We start from the raw sequence: 18,921 nt of genomic DNA on the forward strand, positions 1-18,921 counted from the left end.
AGTAGCAATTCTTGTATGTAACACTTGATAATCAGGCAAGAATTTTTTAAAAACTATTGTTAACTTTCTCAGGCAATATAAGTGTTTCTAGTCTACTTTTAGAGCTACCAGTCAAACAGTTGTTATTTTCTTTGACATATTTATTTCATTTTTAAACAAAAAAGATGAAAGGGAGCACAGATATATGGGAGGATTACAAATTGAAAACATTCTTGCCCTGACCCTTGTAAAATCCATGTTTATTAGAAGATAGTTGCAGTATCCTTTAGCAAGGATGTTTTATGTCATATGTATAAGGAGACAAAACTTGGCCATATTACGAGTAACCTGTGGTTACTGAAGGAAAATAAATTTTATATACTTTTGCAAGTAAAATGATAATCATTAACTGATGTAGAAAGTTAGCACCCACCCCTCTCCTAGAAAATGAAACATTTTGAGAAATATTAAAATGGCAGAATATTATATTTCCCTGGATGAGAAATGAAGAAACATGCTCTTGGAAAGCAGCCCCCACCTTTCTTAATAGCTCTCAGCAGATGTCAGCAATTGAAAGATAAAGATCTTATTGAAAGAAGCCAAGTGTCTAGGTAGCTCTATTCATAAGCAAACAGCCCTCACTCAAGGGCGCATCCAAACTAGGACAAAGCCATTGAGCTATAATAGGAATTGCCCAACACCTTTTCAGAACATAAGTTCCTTCATTGCATCATCTCAGTTGCACCAGTCCTAACAAACTTCAACCAAACCTGGGACCTCAGCCAGCTAATGACCCCTACACGACCCAGTGGTGGGATTCAATATTTTTTTAACCACCGGTTCTGTGGGCATGGCTTGGTGGGCATGGCGTTGCTTGGTGGGTGTGGCGTGGCTTGGTGGGCATGGCAGGGGAAAGATACTGCAAAATTCCATTCTCACCCAACTCCAGGGGAAGGATACTATAAAATCTCCATTCCTCCCCACCCCACTAACCTACTTGCCAGCTCCATTCTTCTGTGTAGGGCAACAAAAGAAGACCAAGCCGATCAGCTAGGATTTGGGAGGCAGAGAATAGATGGGGTTGGGGCCAGTCAGAGGTGGTACTTGCCGGTTCTCCGAACTACTCAAAATCTCCCCTACCAGTTCTCCAGAACTGGTCAGAACCTGCAGAATACCACCTCTGACATGGTCCCATGGGAGTCTGACAACAGCCAATAGAATACATGTTCTTGCCCAGGAACAGGAAGCTCCAGTGCAAAGCCCAAGAGAAGATATAACCCTCCCTCTCAACTCTATGTGGTCAGCTGCACCAGAACTATAAACATGTGGTTCTATTCATCAATAAATGGACCATCTTTCCAATCAGCTTCCAGCCTCCATTTTGTCTCTAATGCCTTTCTCCTGGCTTGGAACTGAACCAGATGGGTATTTCTTCCCACACTGGAAAGGAACAAGTTTCCCATTTGAAGTATGCTTTCCAGAAAGCAATCATTATCTAAAATCAATACAAATTACTTAAAGAGTAGGTACGCTTAGAAAGGGAATTTAATAGCAAATAGATTACCTCTCCTTTTCTTTTTCAAAAATCTTACATGGGAGAAAATTAGCCCACTTGATAATTCAATTGGCTTTGCCTGACCTCAGTTATTTTCCCCATTGCATTTCAGTTTGGCAGAGCATGAGGATAAAAACAAAGCCAATTACTTGTATATTTGTATACCAACATACATTTCATTTGGTTTCATTGTAGTGACAACTTGCACACTCAGCTGGGAGCACAGTACTTGACCCACACTATTCAAGTTTGCAACTTGTTTACTTTCAAGCCTCAAAGGCTAAACATATATTAAGTCTGCAGGGTAACTCTGCAACCTAAAGATGCCATCTACACAGAATGCAATTTTCCTGACATCCTGCTTTTGTTGGCTTCCTTCCAAAATGTTTTTTTTTTAAATCTTTCCAATCTAATCAACGGCACTGAGAGCTCTGCTATTCTTCCATCCAATTACCTACTAGGGTCAAGCCTACTTAGCTTTTCACCCTCTGTCAAAGTGGGCTAAGTGCTGCCCCCTGCTGCTTCCAAGGAAATAAATTGAATATAAAATTATAAATTGAAGCACAGGACTGCAAAGTCTTTAAAGGGAAATACAGTATAAAAACATTTATTTTATGCAGTGATGTCATGTTGGTGGTCGCGGGGATATACTCCACAACAGCAGAACCATCTCTAACTATGGAGATGCCAGAGAAGGCAGGCCAAGGCCAACGCCTGCTGTACACAGAGAGACTAGAAACACGTAAGGAAGCCTGCCCGTTGCCATGGCAATTCGGAGGCCCGAAAATTCGAAACTTGGCAAGCGCTTCAAATTATAACGGTAGAACCGGGCGGCAAGAATTAGAGAGGCGACCGCTAGGGGGGCCACAGAAGCGATCGCAGAACACTCGCTGCTGCCACCTGGTGGCCACACAGATTATTCCGGCCCCTCGTCGAGCTCAGCTCGGTTGGGCAGCGCTCGCGGCGGTTACGTTGACGTCAGCGGAGGGCGCGCGGACCGAGCGGTGACGAAGGCGGAAGCGGCTGAAGGGCTGGCGTGGAGGCGACCTCCGCTTTCCCACCTCAACCGGAATCGGCGCTGCCATGGAGGTAACCGGCCGGGGGGACGGAAGGAGGGCGTGGGGCGCCGCCTGGGGAAAAGAGCCTGCTCCGTTTCGCTCGCCTGCGAGTCACGAGGCTTAGCTTTTCCGGTTCTCTTTCCTTCCGGCTGTAAAAGGGCCCCCGTCCCCGCCGTTATTGGGGGGGTTTTTCTGGGCGAGGGGGCGGTGAGATCCCGCTGGGTGGTGCTCGGAGTGGCTCGATAGTCTCCTATTCTGGACCGACCAGCACCCTTGGGCTCTGTCCGCTTTTCGCAAAGTCCTCCTCGCCATAGCCCATGGGGTGTGTATGTGTATGTGTGTGTGTTTGCATTGTGGGTAGTGCTGAATTGTCTTTGGTCTTGCTACCTTTGGCTTTACCTGACAGTCCCAACAAGTGAAGCTTTCCTGGTTGCGATTGAGAGCAAGGAGGGCGCAGGGCTTAAGAAGAAACAACAAAGGACTGTTTTGGCTGGAACCAAAACTTTACTTAAGTTGCTAAGTGTTGGGTTTTCTCACTTCCTTCAGACATACAGTAAAAAAACAACAAGTTATTGACATGTGGGCACGGTCTGTTGCTTGATTTTGGCTTCGTGTGTTGGGGGAACTCGTAGTGGTCTGTTCAGTAAACTAGTTTAGTGAAATGTACTATAAGCCCGCTCTGATTTTTGTTACAAATAATGAACTCCAGGTAGTATAACTCAAACAGCACCTTGCAATTACCGTCCACTTTTCTTCTTTAAGTAATAGATTTGTGGAAAGGAAAGCCAGTAGTCCCTCTATTGCTCCACTAAATAAAGCAGTGTGATGGCTTATTAAAAGGCTAATTGAGACACACACACACCGCCAAAGTTTGAGACATTATAATGTGCTCTGAATACTGAATATAATTTCCTCTGTACTTCCAACAGTTTGCCTTTGCAATAAGTTTATGTTCTAAGCTTTTGTGTGTCAGTGTATTTTGCACTGAAACAAGACCAATTTTTAAAAATCAGATTTCCTCAAATTTGGTTCTGATAACTCCTTATTTTTCTGGATTAAGTGATCTTTGTACAGGTATTCATCATTTGACAAAAATACAAGCAAAAAGAATTCTAAATGTTATAGGGAGAAAGTTGAGCTAAACTTTCTTTGCCATACCTAGCAATAAATTCAAGCAATAAATACAAGCAATAAATTCCAGAAATACTGTATGTTGGTTTATTAGTAAGCATTCTTGTTGTGAGCTACAGGTTTTCTACCAGAAGGTGGTGCTGACAGACTGATGTTTTTATTCTGTAGGAGTTTTTAAGATTCACTTTTATTTTTCAGCATTTTAATATTAATATAAAGTCATTTAGAGCTTTTACAATGAGATGCCATGGTGTTCAAATATCACCCAGTTGTGTGGACACTAGTATATCATGACAGGAATGAATTTAGTGTATCCCATTACAATTTGTCATAGTTGCAAAAAGAGTTTAAAATCCCCTTGCCCAATTTTTTTCTTATTAACTTGCCATATCATCTAAATGTGACAACTCTGGTTAATGTTAACTATGGCCCATTCAAATTGTGGATTATGAAATTGGCTTGCAGTAATTTAAAACAACAGAAAAAAAGATATTTTCTCCTCATAGCTATCCCAGAGAAAGAAGAAAAGAGAAGCATATGAGCCTAGGTATAATATTTTGTATTGTAATACACTTTTGTTTCTCACAACATCCAAATACAGTTTTCTTTTTACCAAATCCATAGGAGGCGATTGGTTTCCTAACTGAACTTTAGCATATAAAATTTGTAATTTTTTCTTCCAAAAGTAAACTATGCACAGTAGGACTTTGAAGTGCTTTTGATAAGATGTGGAAAAGGTGCTTTGCAATATGTTAGGGCATAAATGCAGCACATGCTTGTGTATCATTTAAATGTCTGGTTTTTTTCCTGAGATTACAAGGCTGCGTGAAAGCCTGCAAATAGGTCTAATGCTCTCCCACAAAAAGAATTTTGTACTTCCAATTTAGCCTTAATTCCTGATGACCTCATGGAATCCCTACAATTTTCTTGGCAATATTTTTGAAAGTGGTTTTGCCATTGAGAGAGAATGACTAGATTAAAGTAATCCAATGGCCTTCTGCATAAGATAGAAGTAGAATTCTAGCCTCATGGTTTTTAGCCTCATGGCCCAATCACTGGCCCGCAATACCATTCCCTTCTGTCATTAAAGCAGAAATCTTGCAACAGCAAGAAAAAGACACATCTAATTTAATAAATAACAATAGATCCTGTATTCACCTCTTCATAGTCAAATCCAAAGTATTACAAAGTATTACAAGTACCACTGAATATTATGGGGTAAATATAATGCAGAATTGCTAAGATTCCTTTCTGTAATTTTAAAATGTTAATTATTCTTTTAACTGGTTTAATAATGGAATTATTTAAATGGTGGTTTTTTTGTAAACTGCTTTTTTGAATAAGTATACATATATGATAGTTAAAATAATAAACTGATATTTTATCCTTTGTTCAATATAAAACTTTATTTCTGCTTAGCTGCAAGATAATGAACAAGAAATGGCAGCTTCTACTACAGCTACATCAGGGAAGTCAAAGGTATATTTCTACAAACATTTCTGACACTTTTATAATCATAGACTTGGAAATCACTATCAGGGTCATCTAGATGAATGTTTCTCAACTTCAACAATTTTGGATTTCAACCTGCTGGCTGGAGTGGTCTGATAGTTAAAGTCAATTCAAAGTTGCTGAGAATGAGGAACACTGATCTAGATTGCTACACCACCCCACTCTGGATTCAATGGATGACTATCCAGCCTTTCCTTAAGACCCTCTAATGAAGGAGAAGTTATCATTTCATATCAGAGCCTATTTCACTGGCTAATAGCATATCATAGTCTGGAAATTTGTCCTGATGTTTAATCAGAACCTGTTCCCTTGTAGTTTTAACTAGTTGGACCTGACCTCTGTGGCAATAATACATTTTCTCTCTTTTCTATATGACAAGCCTTCCGATTTTTTTAAAGACTGCTATCATCTATTACAGGGATCCCCAACCTTTTCGGCCGCGGCCCGGTTCCGACATCAGCTGGGCGCCGCGGCCGGTACCGGCGTCAACTGGGCGCCGCCATCTTTTATGACGAAAAGGCGCTTCCGGTGACGTCACCGAAGCGCTGTTCGTCATAAAAAGATGGCGGCTGCCACTTCTGGTGAGCTTTTCGGGTAGAAATGGCTTTCTACCGGAAAAGCTCACCGAGCGCTGGCGCCGCCATCTTTTATGATGAAACAGCGCTTCCGGTGAGCTTTCACCCGGAAAAGCTCACCAGAAGCGCTTTTTACCAAAAAGATGGCGGCGCCCAGCAACCAGCGCCCGGTAAGGCTTGTTCCGCCCCGGTACCGGTCCGCGGACCGGCGGTTGGGGACCCTGATCTATTAGTTGTTCATCCTGTAAGCTAAACATACCCAGATGCTTTGAACAGTATTATATGGCTTTATTTTATTATATTAACACAAACCCCCACTATCTTGTTAGTAATCCCCTGAATCTCTTCTGATTTGTCACTGGTTTTTTAGCAGTGGTGCCCAGAATGAGATACAGTACTCCAAGAGGTCTAATTTAATAAATTGGTTCATTTTCAAATGTAAATATTAATTTTGTTTTAAAAGTAAATACAGAGTCATTGCCATTAAGGGTTTTTTTTTTTGGCAAGTCACGATGCATATAGTTTTTACCAGAAACATCTTCCAATCATACCAGGAAAAGTAATTGAAATTCTGTTTTTTAATTGGTCTTTCATGCAGTAATCTAATTAAAATAAAACACAGCTTTCAATGTTCAGATTTCTTTTTAAACTTTCTTCTATGTGTAATTGGGTTAGCAAATCAAAGAATTATAAATGTCTGAAGATAGTTTCATTTAAGTCCTTAAATAAATTTTAAGCTTAAATCTTAATCTTGACCAACTTGATAAACTGCAGAAATTTCAATTGGAAATGAGTGTTGTCCAATTATTCAGGTAATCTTCAGTCTGTAAGACCAAAACCCTCAAAGGGTTTCTTTTCTGGATCAGAAATCCCTCAATATTGTCTGTTGTAATTTAGTAATGACATGGAAGCTGAAGGTTTTATTCTACTGGACCCATAGAGCAGTATTTATGGAGCTCTTCAAGCTCTCTTGTTTTATTTAATTGGCCAAAGTAATATTTTGAAACATATCGTGGAGGAATATGCAGGTCTATTATAATTTTGGAAGATGTAAGTGTTTTAAGTATTATTGTTCTGAAAGGTTGATATCATTTTGCATGTCTGTTGGAACTAAATGTATTTTATAGTGATATTAAACCAAAAAGATTACATTATACATTACAATGTTTTCTGAGACCTGAAGTGAACAGCCATCTGCAGTAATATATTGGTTGAAGAACAGAACCAAATATCATGTTCTGTATGATTATCTGTATGATTAAATTTGAATATGTATCCATTTTAATTTGCATTTATGAATTTTACAGCTGGACACATTAACAAGAGAAGATCTTATCAAATTTGCAAAGAAGCAAATGATGCTTTTACAGAAAGTGAAATCCAGATCTACAGGTATTTTTACGGAAACTTACTTAGATTCATTTAAAAGCTGTATAGCAGGATACTCTGGAGAAATTTAGCCAATCCTTCCTCTCTGTCCCCCCTCTCCCCAGAATTTGCATTAGTATCCGTGATGTGAAGCTTACTGGAAGAACTATAAATATCAGTCTAACTTAGACATGTTCCTGTTAATAATACTGAACTCTACAGGTTATATAGATTATATGTTGGTATTGTGTAAAAATAAAATACAAATATAACAAGATACTGATTCATAAATAATAATTTTCCCTAGAATTAGAAAAGGAAATTGAGAAACTAAAAACAACATCTGTGGCTGGAGGAACTGATGATATTATTCAGGTATGAATCCATAATAATGCATAACATATGGTGCAATAATGTTTAATTCCCAAGAAATTCATTGCTTGGTCCAGTGGGAATGATAGTGGCTGGAATTATATAGCTCACATTGCTCTTTATGTCTTTTGCATCATTTATCTAGAGATAAAATACAGACTGCTGATTGATTGTGAATAACTTTTAAATTAAATTACATTTAATATGGATTGCTTTTTAGATTGTTCTGTGCTCTATCTTAGAATTGAATACTGTTTATGATAGCCTCATGTCTGGTATAAAAATGTATTATTTTTAAAAAAAGTAAAGTTGAAATAGTGAAAGGAAGTGTTAGCTTTAATTACTCAACTCACCATACAGCTAGTAAGAAGTTATATTACTCTAAGTTGTAATGGCAACTTGTGGGTGAAATAAGGTAAAGGCTCCCCCCGCACATGCGTGCTAGTTGTTTCCGGCTCTAGGGGCGGTGCTTATCTTCATTTCTAAGCCAAAGAGCCAGCGCTGTCTGAAGACGTCTCCGTGTCGTGTGGTCAGCATGACTAAATGCCGAAGGCGCGCGAAGCGCTGTTACCTTCCCACAAAGTGGTCCTTATTTTTCTACTTGCATTTTTTACGTGCTTTTGAACTGCTAGGTTGGCAGAAGCTGGGATACATAACGGGAGCTCACTCTGTTATGCAGCGCTAGGAATTCGAACCACTGAACTGCTGACCTTCTGATCGACAAGCTCAGTGGCTAGGACACTGAGTGTTTTAGCCACTGAGCCACCGCGTCCCATATTTGGGTGAAATACTATATTATAATTTAATATTACATGCAGAAACGTAGGCTCATACTCAACTTCCTCTCCCCTCCTCATTGTAGCTATAGAGATTGTTTTCCATTTTCTTTTAACCATTCAAACTCTAAAATGAAAAAGATTTACTAAAACATGGTTTAATTAAATACGATTTGCTTGGTTCATATGGACTGCAATTTAAGCCTCAGGTAGGATTAAAAATTGCACTAAATGAAAAATACAAGTGAAACCTCCTAACCACGGAACCCATAAAAATATAAGTACTTTTATCATCCCTTTCTTTTGCCTCTTCTCTCCTAAGTTAATGTGATAGAGTAGGCCTGATGTTTATTGATGAACAAAGTTTATTCTATATTTTGGGATTAATAATGAATGCCTTCTATAACCAAAATTGACTGTAGGATGTATATTGATGTGTTTTTTTTAATTTTTCACTTTAATGGTAATGACAGAATTTTCCTTCCCTTGTTAAGATATCATTTATTTATGAAGAATATCTACGGATAAATTTTACTGAAATATCATTGATACACTCCACCCCGAAAGGGATTAAAAGATGATCATCGTTAAAAGAGGATGATCATTTATATAATTAACATGGAAACAAATATTTCTGAATAACTTTCACATAAGAGAACACATGATGAATAACTTAACTTTCTATCTCTTCAAACTTCTAGGCGTTATGTCAAAACAAGCAATAACTCCAGGAGATGAGAATGGTTCTAGTATTGTCTCTGGCAAAGAAAAAAAGAGAATTTAGAGAATATGCTGTGTGTGTGTTTTAATAAATAAAGTTAAATGTATCTCAGCTTTTGAAAGATAATTATAACTTTTTTCTCTCTTCTCAAAACTAGGCACTTACAGAGAAACTGAATGTGGTTCTTTTGGAAAAAGCAGAAGCCCAGCAGCAGTGTGTAGCTCTGAAAAAAGACAAGGTGAAAAAGCAGCAAGAAGTAGAGGTATTCCATAAGAAGATTTGATAGGAAACTGTTGACATTAAATATAATTTATTAAATAGATTTGAGTCACAGAAAACCCTTTCATTTAAGCTTTTTGGCTCCTAATTCTGGTTAATATGCACTGACCAACTCTGTCTTGCAAACAGGCAAGTGCAGATGCTAGGAATAAACCCCACAAGAGTGTAATATTCATTACAATCTGTGTACAGGACAGTGTTCTCAATCTGGACAACTTAGGTTGTGTGGACTTCAACTTCTAGAATTCCCCAGCCAGCCGTTCTCCTGATGGCAAGAGAATTTTGGGAGTCGAAGTCCACATCTTAAGGTTGTCAAGGTTGGGAAACTACTGCTATAGAAACTACATTATTTCAGATGGGTATTCCAGTCCTGAAATGTGGGTCAACAGTGTGCCATTGTAAGATTTGCAAATCTTAGTGTGAGAAAAAATATTTTAATGACAGAGAAAAGCAAAATTAAATACTAATGCACAGATATATGTTGAGTGAAAATGTTATACTCTACAGATGGAGCATTCAGATACTATGAAAAAAATATAGAAGTTCTAAATTTGTATTCTAAATTTGCATTATTCTTCTACTTTATTAAACATTTTGTCTTCATTTTGGAAAAAAAATCTATGAAATACTTTCAAAAATAATTTAGGATCTAATCTAATACTCAGTTCTGTTACACATATGTCTATCAGCCATAAAGCTTATTGCTACATAGATTTCACGTTCAGTTCTACAAATGGAATAAATTGGAAAGGAACTAAGTGAATTAAGTTTATATTATTTATGGACTATATAGTATGTTCTGTTGTACTTGGAAATCCTGTCTCATTAGATGAAATGTACGTTTTCCCTTATCAGAGAAATCTCTGCTCTAAGTTGAGATAAAGGTAGACATCAATAATAGTACCTCTGCAGATTGCACATGTATATTTCTTGTATAATTACTAATCCTTTGATTGTTAGTTCTGTAAAATAGACCAGATGCTTTTATGATGCTTCATCACATATTTGATTTACTTTTTTTAAATTAGGATGCTCTTGCTCAGGAAGAAATATGGCAGAAGAAGTTTGCCCAATTGAATACCTCTCACCAGAAAGAAATTGAAAGCCTTAAAAATGAAGGATTAATTGCACAATCCAAATATAATGAAACTATAGCCACATTGCAAAAGGAGCTGCATACAGAACTGAAAAAACAAGAACAGCTCACAGAACAGCTTAACTTCCATACTAATGAGCATGACGAAATTAGAAGACTACAGGAAGAAGTCCAGCAGACAAAGATCACTTATGAAGAGCAGATCTTGAATCTAAAGAAACAGATAGAATTTTCCAATGCATCTAAAGAAGAGGAAATTACCAAACTAAAACATATTATTGACAGTAATTCTAGGCAGTATCAAAACAGAATTGATAAGTTAGGTGAAGAGCTAGACAAACTGAAGACCTCTCACCAAGATGAGCTATCAGAGCTATTACAACAACTTGAAGCCTCTGCTAAATTATGTGAAGAGGAACAAATTAAAGTAGATAAGCTAAAGCTGGACTTTATAGAGCAATACAAGGTAAAAGAGAAAGAGATGCAGGTTGAATTGCAGGCTTGTAAGGAAAAATATGAGCAGGAATTGGAATGCATGAGGCAGACTTTGACTAAAGATGATGAAAATCAAAATGAGTCAAGAAATGCTGAAGCAGAACCAGAAGTAGTAGAAAAGGCTGGGCATATAGAGAAAGCTTTTAAAGAACTGGAATCTCAGCATAGTATATTAAGAGATGAATTAACTTATATGAACAATGTTAAAATGAAACTAGAATTGGAAGTCCAGCATATAAAAGATGAGTATTTTCATGAAAAGGAAGATTTGGAATTCAAAATTAATGAACTGCAACTTGCCAAAGAAGAACATTGTTGTGTAATAGAAAAACTGAAATCAGAACTCCAGTCGGCAAAAGAACTATACAAAAAAAACATAAAAGAGAACAGCCTCAAAATGGAGGGTTTAGTAGAAACACACCAAAAAGAAATGTATGAACTGAATCAAGCTATAACATCGAGTGCAGAGAAGAAAAACCAGTCACTTATTATTAAAATACAGGATCTCGAAGAACAATGTCAGAGGCATATAGAGGAGAAAGAAGAAGCCATTGCTAGCTATGAGAACTTGCGGGAAACACTGGAAACTTTGCAGACTGAATTGGGGGAATCAGCTGGGAAGATAAGCCGAGAATTTGAATGTATGAAGCAGCAGCAAGCTTCTGATGTTGATGAATTACAGAAAAAGCTCCGAGCTGCTTTCAATGAAAGGGATGTCCTCAGAGAAGAGGTCAGTTCTCTCCGTCAACAGGTAGAACAGTTCTCCTCACAAAAAGAGGAGATAGAAGAGCTCAGGCTTAAAATAGAAACACTTCAAGAAGAGAATGAGAAACTACTTTGTTGTCTTCATCAAAAGGAGTCTGACCTAAAACAAATGAAAGAGAAAGAAAATGAACTTTCCTCACAGAATAATAGTTTCCGTGACAAAATGAAGGATTCAGCTGAGAAAATAGAAAACTTGCAGGAAAAATGCAAAACACAACAAGAGACAGTAATGGAACTTCAGCAAGAAGTTGAAGCTCTTAACATATGTAACCATCAATTAAAGCAACAGGCAGAAGAGTTGGGAGAGAGACTGGAAGGTGTTTCTGCAGAAAAAGAAACAAACCGGGAGAAACTGATCAAATTTGAACAACAAATGGAAGCCTTTGAACAGGATAGAACAGGGCTGTTAGCTGAAATAGAGACTCTTAAAAGTGAGAACAACAAATTAAAGGAAGAACAAGATCAAGCAAGGCAGGAGCTAGACCATTTGTCATCTGAAAGAGAAGACTGGGATCTATCCAAAGATAAAGCAGAGAGCTTAGAAGTGAAACTACATATGGCCTGTGATGAAAAAAGCCATTTGCTTAAACTACTTGAGGAAGAAAAGGCCTTTAAATCTCTTGTGGTTAGTGAGCTGCAAAGTCTCCATGAAAAGATGGGCTCCAAATACCCAGATGAAAACAAAGAAGAAGATATTGTTGGCACATTGCAGGCTGCAAATGAATTTTTGGCAAAAATGAAGCAAGAGGAACAAATTCTGATCTCTCAAAAAGATGAAAATGTTAATCTGCGGCAGGAATTGCAGAGAGTCCAGGAAGAATCTGGAGCTCGTTGCACAGAGTTCAGATCTCTATTGGATGATTATGAAAAAGAAAAATATCTCTTAAAGGAGGAATTAGAAGGAGCTTTCTCAGAAAAAGAAGTACTACAGCTTGACATTCAAGAGTTGAAACATACCAGTGAGAAAATCAGGAAGGAGAACCAAGATCTTCTAGTTCATATTGAAAATATTTCTGAACAACATGCAAATCAAGAAAACAAAATGAAAGAGCAGGAAGAAAAATCAGAAAAAGAACAGAAAAATATAACCTTAATTTTGGAGCAAAAGGAGACTGAACTGAGAAATGTGCAAGCTGAACTTTCTTTGCTAAAGGTTAGTAGGCTTTTATTACTGAAATCTTTAGACTTTTATTATTAAAATCTTTAGACCCCAAGACAAGTTGGAAAACTTTGGGGAAGTATATGCGAGCAAATTTCTCTATTGCTCACATGTATAAGGGAATAAGTGGAAATATGTATCTTTGTTTGAACTGTCAGTGATTTCTTTTCATCTTAGTGAACATTAAGGTAGTTTTAATTCCAAAATGGGTATGTATGCATATTGTACATTTTGCCTAATTGTGGCAAAATGTGTTTACATTATCAAATACAAAATTATTTTTTAGTCAAAATTGGATTAGGGAGTAGCATTTAGCTTAGTCTTCTTTCAGGAGTCAGAGAAGGTTTGTTTTTTAATAAAATTAACGGGATTTTGAATGATGAAAGATTAACCTTTGTCTTACATCAATTCAAAATATGCCTTTTTCTCCTTAGTTTTCAGAGATGGATTTCAAGTTTGATTTTCACGACTACCAGTTAATAAATTTAAAGGTTTCTTTGTCATTGGCTGATCCAAAATACAGTTTGTACTTGTTTAGTGACTACAAGTGAGGCTGGCAACATGGTCACTAAGCAAAATGGTCATTAAATGAAACTGCAACCCTCCTTATGATCTTACTTCAGCTTTCTTTTCCTTTGCAGACCAACAGAGTTCGTTGCAAAGTTAATTTTCTAACACATGTACATTATTAAATCAAGACAGTTGCTAAATTAGAATTACCTGCAAACGTTTCATAATGCTTTTTGTAATTTAATAATGCCTAAATGGTAATGTCTACCATTTATGTAGAAGTCTTTCATGCCAAGTTTAGGTAGTCTTCAACTTATGACCGCAATTAAGCCCCAAATATCTGTTGCTAAATGAAACATTCATTAAGTGAGTTTTATCTGATTTTACAACCTTTCTTGACACGGTTGTTAAATGAATCACTGCAGCTGTTAAATTAGTAACAGTTGTTAAGTGAAACTAGCTTTCCCCATTGACTTTGCTTGTCAGAAGGTCGCAAAAAGTGATTGCATGACCTTGGGATACTGCAACCAAGATTCTGAATTTTGTGTATCCATGGAGATGCTGCATTGGTGGTAAGCATGAAAAACGGTCACGACACTTTTTTCAGTGCCTTTCAACAGTCACTAAACAAACTGCTGTAAGCTGAGGACTACATAAATCATCCTGCTGGTGTTTGTTTGTTTTTTAATTGTATAGAAACAAAAAATTGACCAGCCTGACCATTTTATGTTAAGATTATGATGGGATGTTCTAGAATTTGTTTCCTTTCCCTCACCAAGCAACAGTAATCATCTGCTGAACTGCCCATCTTATTTATTTTTGTTTACGATGCAGGAGTCTGTGGAGAAGTCTTCTGCTGATCGTGATCAGCAATTACAAAACACAGAGAAAATAGGTAATTAGTATACATTTTGTTTGCTTTCTTTTTAAATCTTTTTGGTTTTTTTATGGGGAGGGTTTTATTTTTGACTGTACAGAAGAGTTTGTATAGAAATCATCAAATGCTTTTCTAGAGTTTGTTATATGGAATAATACCCTACCAGTCCCTGCTAAGCAAGAAACTTTGCATCTGCCTTAAATTACAGGCTTCCAGTTAGAGTTTTAGTATAATGCTCTTGAGAGCAAATATGCTTAATTGACGAAGCTTGCATGACAAAAGATTATTGAAATCATAGGCTTTCAGACAGATATTGAACATTACATTTTTCTAAAAACATTTTTAAAATATCTTTGAAGTTTGGCGTTTAAGAGAGATTGAAGTAATGTAGCAAGTGATCAGTTAAATTTATTTCAATTTGATGACCCTGGAAAAATTTAGCACACATTTAATATATATGTATTTGTTGTTGAATTTGGTACTGCTAAGTATTTGTGGAACCCTAGACCATTTCAAATGAAAGTCCATTGAAATTGTTACTAAATACAGCAATTTATACAACAAATAAATTTAAGTGGCAATACAAATAATGACATGAATCTTTTTTAATATAGTTATTAACTATAGGAAGATTAATTTGGTTTGCTTTAGTAAATTTGGAACAACAGCTGAAAGAAAAGGAAGAAAAAATAAATAAAATTAAAGCCGTTGCTGTGAAATTGAGGAAAGAACTGGATTCTAGCAGGAAAGAGGTAAGTTGTTCAAGGAAACCTCAGTGCTATCATTCAGTTGAAGTATTGGTAATGTAATTACCAGTGGTGGAATTCAAATTGTTTTACCATCGGTTAAACCGGTGTGTGGGTGTGGCTTGGTGGGCGTGGCTTTGGTGGGGTGCTTTGCCTAACGCCAGCGTGCAGCTTTCCCCACGTCAGCTGAGACCTGCAGCGCCAATCTGCTGAGAGGATAACGAAGAGAAAAGTGCAGGGGCGGGTGGGAGGGCCAATCCTGTACTTTTCTCTTCTTTTTCCTCTTTTTTCTTCCTCTCAGCTGATTGTTGGCTTTTTTCCCCCTCCCTGTTCAGTAGAACCGGTCCGAACCGGTAGCATACCATCACTGGTAATTACATTACACTACAGATTACATTTACATTGTAAATACATTCAGTGGTGGGATTCAACCGGTGTAACAACCGGTTTGGTGAGTGTGTGCTTCACGTGAGTGCGAAGCGTTTGAAAATCACCCATTTTCAGCTCTAAAACATATTATTGCAGCCCCAGTGAGTATATCAGCTGAGGCGCGGCAATCTGCTGGACCGTGCGAATCAGCTGGGCTGCAAAACACGGAAATATAGGACAGACTAGGGCAGGGGCGGGTGGGCGGGACCAGCTGATCGCCGGAATTAAGGGTTCGCTCGAACCAGTAGCAGCCTACCCCTGAATACATTGGTAATATAATTACAATATGTTCAAGTAAGATTAACGATTTTAATTGTAATCTATTTTCTGAATTGTGAGTTGCCCAAAGTGATTTGTTGAGATGACTGGAAACACATACATGCACATACCTACACACACACACACGTGTATACACACAAACTTTGTTATAGATTTTCCACTTGAAGATTTTCATTACTTTGGAGACTTGTTAGCAATTATATTGATTATAATTTTAACACTCTGAGTGACAGTCAGAATTTAATGGGCCAAATATATTCACTAAATAGAACATTCTTGTGTCTTGGGTTCTCTCTAAGCTATGAAAATGCTCCTATAGAAGTGGAGAGTCTTTGAAAGACTGCAAAAGGATATTTAAAACAAAAAGTGGCCCAGTGAAAAATGCATCCTTCCATTCAGTAAATACCATCTTTGCCATCATGATTAACATTTTTTCCTGCCTGTAGGTACAGTCACTTAGAGAAGAGCTGGAATTAATAAAATCAGAAAATAAGCAACTCTCTTCTTCAATGGCAGACATCATTAAGGGAGCTGAAAGCTATAAGGTAAACTGTCTTCATCTTCACCAGGTGTATTTCAGGAACAGGCAGTTGTTTTGGTTACGTATGTGCAAGTAGAATTTTGAGAACATGTTAAAAGCATCCTCACCAAAAAGCTGTCCTGGTGTGATACAACCACATACCAGACATCCATTTATCAGCGGGGAAAACATAGATGTGCCCCCAAATGTTATCTTGTCTCACTTTTTACTGGACCCAGAAGTCATTGAGCAACAATCACTCATTCTTCCATTTTGAAGCAATGCCAAAGAAGAAGGTATACAGTTGGTGGCATTTTTAGAAATAAATATGATGCTGAAGCTGGTGTTTTTCTATGAAGCATGCTAGTGTTCCGGAAATATAGTTTTCACACAAAATTACAGAAAATAAAATATAGACTTATTTCCATTGGGGTAAAAAGTCAATTTGTCTAACATGGTGATAGGGTAAAGAAAAAGATGCATCTCCCTTGTATGTGTGTAATGCACTATGGACCTATATATGTTCCAACAATGTTTTAAATTACATGTGCTTTCCAAGAATCTTTTGTTAGAATATGACAAGCAAGCAGAACAACTGGATTTTCAAAAGACTCAAGCTCATAATTTTGAACATCAGATTGATGACCTGACCAAACAGTTGGAGAATTCAGTTCAGCAGGTATTTTTTTAGTAACATATATAATAGTAAATTTGCTATTAGCACTTGCAAAGCAGAGGATAAAACTAAAGTGGAAGAGATGGAGGGAAAAAGTGGGCAAACTGAGACTGCTGTTTAAGGCTCCAATGTAAGAACAACCTTTGACAATAGACTTCTGGTTTTTTAGTCCAGGTCTCTATTGTCATTAGTGAGTAACCAAATGTCAGTGGAAAGCTTATTCTCTTTTTTAAAAGAGAATTTTCTGTTTTCTCAACAATTTAATATTTTCATCCTTCCCGGGCAGGCAGTCTTTTTGACAGAATAACAGGACAGAAAGAGAGAGAAAGAAAAAAAGAGAATCAAAGGGAAAAAAGGCTTTACACATTTTTTTTTCTTTTATATATGCAATATTGACCTTAAGCTTTCTCAGCTCTTGATGGAAAATTAATAGGAAACTTTGCTCTTGCTTCAGGCAGCGCAAATATTTAAATGATAGCTTGTTAGAAGTTCCGATATACAGAATGGAATAATAGTTTGCCATCATAATTCTATTACTTCTTTATTTTAGCAAGAACAGTGGCATTCTGCAAATGAAGACCTCTTAACTCGTGTTGAGACTCTTCAGACTAATGTCAAGCTGTTAGAAACCCAACTGCTAGAAATCCAGAAAGCCAAAGCAAAAGTTGATAAGGAACTTGAAGCTGAAAAGCTTCTAAAAGAACAAAAAATAAAGGTAAACAGCACAATTTTAAAAAGCAGAAAATAAAACAACTACTTTGATTATTTGAATTTAGAGCACAAACTATTTTTGCAGGACCATGCTAACTCTGTCAGAGAAGTAGAAGAATTTCAGACATTACTACAGAAAGAAAAGAAGCATCTTCAGAGAGTTTTGGAAGAGCTGGAATTGGCAAAGAAGGTAGACGAGTGGTTTTCTTATTTGCTTGTCATACTTCTAGTTAAATATTTGTCATCTTTTGTCATTGTTTGATTTTGGTAGTTTCAGAATCAAAACTTTTATTTGAATAATAGCATGTTAATTTAGGGTAGCTAATGACTTTTAGGCAAGGAATAACATTAAAATTGCATGTTTTAATTTTATATGATGTTGAATGTTTTAATATACAGGATGCTCGCAAAAGTACATTGATGGATATGGAAATAGCTGATTATGAGCGTTTTGTAAAAGAACTTAATCAAAACATTACTGACAAAAGTAGCAAAATTGAAGATCTTGAACAAGAAATTAAAATACAAAACCAGAAGAAAGAAATTCTACAGGAAGAAATCAGTAAGCAGCTTTTTAGAATTTAAGCTTCCTTTCTGCCTATAGAAGAATATACCGTATTTGCCGGCGTATAAGACAACTTTTTGCCCTGAAAAACATGCCTCCAATTGGGGGTCGCCTTATATGCCGGGTCGCCTTATACGCTGGCAAATAGTAATTGGGAAGCACTGCGGCTGCCATGCGCTGAGGCACTTTTGCGCACCATGGAATGGAATCCCGTGAAGCCGAAAGGAGCAGCCAGCCTTCTCCAGCTCCCAAGCAGGCTTGCACGCCGGGCTCCGCTGAGGTATCCGGCTGGGGCTGTCAGGAGTTGTTACCGCTGGCGCTGCTCGCGCTCCAGTCCCGCGTTGCCTCGGGAAGGGAAAGGCAAAACCAGGAGCCGCTGCTGCCATTGCAAAGCGCCGCTGCGGCTCTTCCTTTTGCCTTTCCTTCCCGAGGCAACGCTGGACTGGAGCCGCGCGGAGCCGCGCCAGCGGTAACAACTCCTGACAGCCCCAGCCGGATACCTCAGCGGAGCCCGGGCGGTGCGAGCCTCGCTTCCTTGGGAGCTGGGAGAAGGTTGGCTGCTCCTTTCGGCTTCACGGGATTCATTCCACAGTGCACAAAAGTGCCTCAAAAAAAAAAGTGCAAAAGTGGAAGGCGTGCGGAAGAGGGGCGAGTATATAACAAACTATATTTTGAGTGGAAATGTTGGGGGTCGTCTTATACGCCGGGTTGTCTTATACGCCGGCATATACGGTATATCAGTTCAGGAAGGCTTTGAATTCTGATTC

At 37.7% G+C, this 18,921-nt stretch overlaps 1 protein-coding gene across 2 annotated transcripts in view; it reads left to right on the forward strand.

Annotated features, from left to right (window-relative positions):
• Positions 1 to 2,528: 2,528 nt before the first annotated feature.
• GCC2 (GRIP and coiled-coil domain containing 2) overlaps positions 2,529 to 18,921 on the forward strand; it is a 31,899-nt gene continuing 15,506 nt past the window's right edge. Inside the window, exons 1-13 of one of the 2 annotated variants that reach the window (XM_026666753.2) lie at positions 2,529 to 2,623; positions 5,143 to 5,202; positions 7,118 to 7,202; positions 7,486 to 7,553; positions 9,205 to 9,309; positions 10,355 to 12,835; positions 14,186 to 14,246; positions 14,880 to 14,980; positions 16,129 to 16,227; positions 16,762 to 16,881; positions 17,429 to 17,593; positions 17,675 to 17,779; positions 17,989 to 18,151. In XM_026666753.2, coding sequence (XP_026522538.2) covers positions 2,618 to 2,623; positions 5,143 to 5,202; positions 7,118 to 7,202; positions 7,486 to 7,553; positions 9,205 to 9,309; positions 10,355 to 12,835; positions 14,186 to 14,246; positions 14,880 to 14,980; positions 16,129 to 16,227; positions 16,762 to 16,881; positions 17,429 to 17,593; positions 17,675 to 17,779; positions 17,989 to 18,151 — 3,619 coding nt within the window. In that variant the 5' untranslated portion in view covers positions 2,529 to 2,617. The remainder of the gene's footprint in view (positions 2,624 to 5,142; positions 5,203 to 7,117; positions 7,203 to 7,485; positions 7,554 to 9,204; positions 9,310 to 10,354; positions 12,836 to 14,185; positions 14,247 to 14,879; positions 14,981 to 16,128; positions 16,228 to 16,761; positions 16,882 to 17,428; positions 17,594 to 17,674; positions 17,780 to 17,988; positions 18,152 to 18,921) is intronic. The other variant, XM_026666754.2, reaches the window with a different exon arrangement.

Source organism: Notechis scutatus, chromosome 5 (assembly GCF_049901735.1).
Source record: "Notechis scutatus isolate UNSWTSFEM ecotype Mainland chromosome 5, rNotScu1.2, whole genome shotgun sequence".
Lineage (NCBI taxonomy): Eukaryota > Metazoa > Chordata > Lepidosauria > Squamata > Elapidae > Notechis > Notechis scutatus.